This window comes from Etheostoma spectabile, chromosome 9, assembly GCF_008692095.1.
Source record: "Etheostoma spectabile isolate EspeVRDwgs_2016 chromosome 9, UIUC_Espe_1.0, whole genome shotgun sequence".
Lineage (NCBI taxonomy): Eukaryota > Metazoa > Chordata > Actinopteri > Perciformes > Percidae > Etheostoma > Etheostoma spectabile.
Window position 1 is genome coordinate 12,402,557 of NC_045741.1, and position 3,043 is coordinate 12,405,599.

General features: G+C 40.9%; 1 protein-coding gene across 3 annotated transcripts in view; it reads left to right on the forward strand.

Moving 5' to 3' along the window:
* usp1 (ubiquitin specific peptidase 1) overlaps window positions 1-3,043 on the forward strand; it is a 12,377-nt gene that overhangs the window by 6,218 nt on the left and 3,116 nt on the right. For all 3 annotated transcript variants that reach the window (XM_032525031.1, XM_032525033.1, XM_032525032.1), the window contains exons 6-7: window positions 559-1,259; window positions 2,615-2,773. In XM_032525031.1, the coding sequence (XP_032380922.1) occupies window positions 559-1,259; window positions 2,615-2,773 (860 nt within the window). The remainder of the gene's footprint in view (window positions 1-558; window positions 1,260-2,614; window positions 2,774-3,043) is intronic.

Consider the following 3,043-nt stretch of genomic DNA (forward strand, 5'->3'; position numbering starts at 1 on the left):
CAGAATGACCCAGCTGCATGTCATTTGGCTCAAACCCTCCCCCTTACACTGACTCAGGCAGGTTAGATAGCAAGCAATGTCTACGTGGACCGTGATACATTTAGAAAATAAAACTGTTTTGCTTAAATATCTGATCCTTTGCTATTAGGAAACACAAATTTGGCTGTTTTATAGCATTATGTCTTAATGTGACAAAAACACTAAATCATAATTTTGACTATGTATTGGTGGTGTAAGGTTTTGGAAAAAGCTTTAAAATGGACCTTTAAAGTGCTTGAATTTGACCTTGGAAAAGTTGTACAAACCCTGACTAATTGGGTTTGTCATTGGCATCATCACCAAATCTGTGCTGTTAAAATGACTTATTTCATTTGAGCAACAGTCAAAGACACAGAATAACGGCACACGTTTATAATTTTTAAACCGAAACAATCTACTGTTATATTTTTATTTAAGTAGCCCCTTAGACAGGTGCTAACTCCAAATGTTATTTTTTTATTTTACTTTTTACATCCATCAGTGAAGTAATTGTGAGTGACTGCTCTACGTGTTTTGCAGGCAGCTGAACCCCATGTATGAGGGCTATCTTCAGCACGATGCCCAGGAGGTGCTGCAGTGCATCCTGGGAAATATCCAGGAGGCTTGTGTCACCATCAGAAAGGAGTTGGAGCTGGATAGGGAGGATGCCGATGAGCCTGAGGTTAAACTTGAGCCTGGTGTCCGTTTGGGTTCAAGCAGCCCTGCGACAGAAGAGGACGGCCAAGTCAGTGGAAAGAGGAAGAGTGACACTGAAGTGGGAAATGCTAAAAAGAAGCCAAAATCTGTCAAGTCTAAGACATGTGATGAAGAGGTTAATAGACCCCTCACTCGCTCCAAAAGGAAGTCCTCCAGTGACATCATGATGGACGGCACCCGAGACAAAGATAAAGAGGAGGTGGAGAATGAAGGGATGAAGACACTGAATAGGGAGGAGGACAAAGGGAGTGACAATGAAGGGAAAGGTGAAAAGGCATCTAAAGAGTCTGATGGGAAAAGAAAGAAGAGATCTAAGCTGAGCTGGCTGAGGCCTTCTGGGAAACAGCCGAGTATTTTCTCCAAGTTCCTCAGTGTGGGGAAGATCAGCTCCACGAGTGTGAAGAACCAAAACAAACCAGAGCAGGAGAATGGACTGGCCGGAGACCAAAGTCCCAATGAGAAGACCAGCGTGGAGAGTTCACCCCAAGACATGGCTGAAGACAAGAAGGCAGTCAAACTTCAAGGTATGAGATTCTTCTGAGTAATAGGATAGCAGCAGTACTTAAGCAAGATATTTTTGTTTAGTATTGATTTAATCAGGGCTGGTCAGTATATCAATATTATATTGATATATGATGCTAGAAATTGTCTTCCATTTTGGATATTGTAATATCCTGAGGACACAAGTGTTGTCTTTTACTGGTTTTAAAGACTACATGACAGTAAAGGGATGTCATTTTCTGAACACCCCAGGCTGTTCTAGCTGTTCTATTGTTTGCCTTTACCCATATAGTTATTAAATCTCCAACTCGTGCAGAACGCTGCTGCCCGATTTTTAAACAAGCAGTCCAGCGTGAACACATTACCCCGGTGCGTGTCACTCCACGGCTCCAGTCCGTTTTAGAATTGATTTAAACTCCTGCTGTTTGTTTTTAACGCCATTTATGGCTTGGCCCCCTCGTCTTGACTGAGATTTTAACTGTTCGCGATTGTGGCAGAGCCTTGCGCTCCTCGGGTCAGTGTCTGTTAGAGGTCCCGAGGTCAAGACTTAACAGTGGGCGATCGTTCTTTTGCCGTCGCTGCTCCCAGACTGTGGAACAAACTACCCCTGACATCCGCACCACTACTGACCTCAGCCTTTTTAAAACGAGCTTAAGACCCACTTTTTTAATTAGCATTTAATTCCCACTAGGGCAATACGGTCTTTAGGTGTCCTCATTGCTGTCTCCTTTTATACTTTTCTCGAAGGCTTTTAATGTCCTGCAGCGCTGCACCACTACAGCACTTTTAATTGATCTGTATGTTTGTATGTGTTATGTATTGTTTATGGCTTTGTTGTAAAGCACTTTTGGGGTACCTTCCGGCTATTGTAAAGGGCTATACAAATAAACTTGATTGATTAAATCAACATATCTGATGATTATTAATGAAAAATCTCATTGTGTGCATATTTTGTGTAAGCAAAATTGTCAACACTACAATATCGCCACAATTTTGATATTTAGGTATTTGGTTAAAAATATTGGGATATAAGTAGAATTGATAAATATTAAGTTGGTAACTTATAAAGAAATTGAGAATTAAGAGATCATACTTGCCAGAGATCTGCTTATTTACGTTCATTCAAAAGGAATTCTTTTTTTTTTTTTCAGCTGCTAGGTTAGTAGCCAAGTAACTATAATCCTAATGTACAGATATGGGGTAGGCCTGCACAATATTGGAAAAAGCTGACATTGCCACATTTTTCCCCTGCAATATATATTGTGATATAAAAAAAGAAAAAATTACTCTATTGTAAAAGCAGTGATCAAACAGTTGGAGTAGAAATACCTTTTAGTTCCTATGTGACTCAGTCATAAAATCCTTTTATTCTACCCAGAGGGCCTGGACCTGATGGAGCACTTGTTCCAGGGCCGACTGGTTCTTAGGACTCGCTGTCTGGAGTGTGAGAGCTTCACAGAGAGGAGAGAAGACTTCCAGGACATCAGCGTCCCGGTGCTCGACGATGAACCCAGCATCCCAGACGACCTTTCTGAGGGTGAGGACTTTTACTTTGATTGACTTGGCTTTCAATGATCTTACATTTGTTGAAAGCTCTGAGCATGGGTCGTGGTAAACAATTTGGCTAACGTAGGTAATCATTTAAAATGACAGCACAGTGCAAGCATATTTTAGAAGTTTTTTTATTACAATGTCTCCCACTGCTAAATAAAATTGGTGTGCAATCTTATCTGTACACCATTCCTCTTTCTTCCGGAACACAATGCAGATGAAAGATAACATGATTAATTCAATAACTGCTATCCCC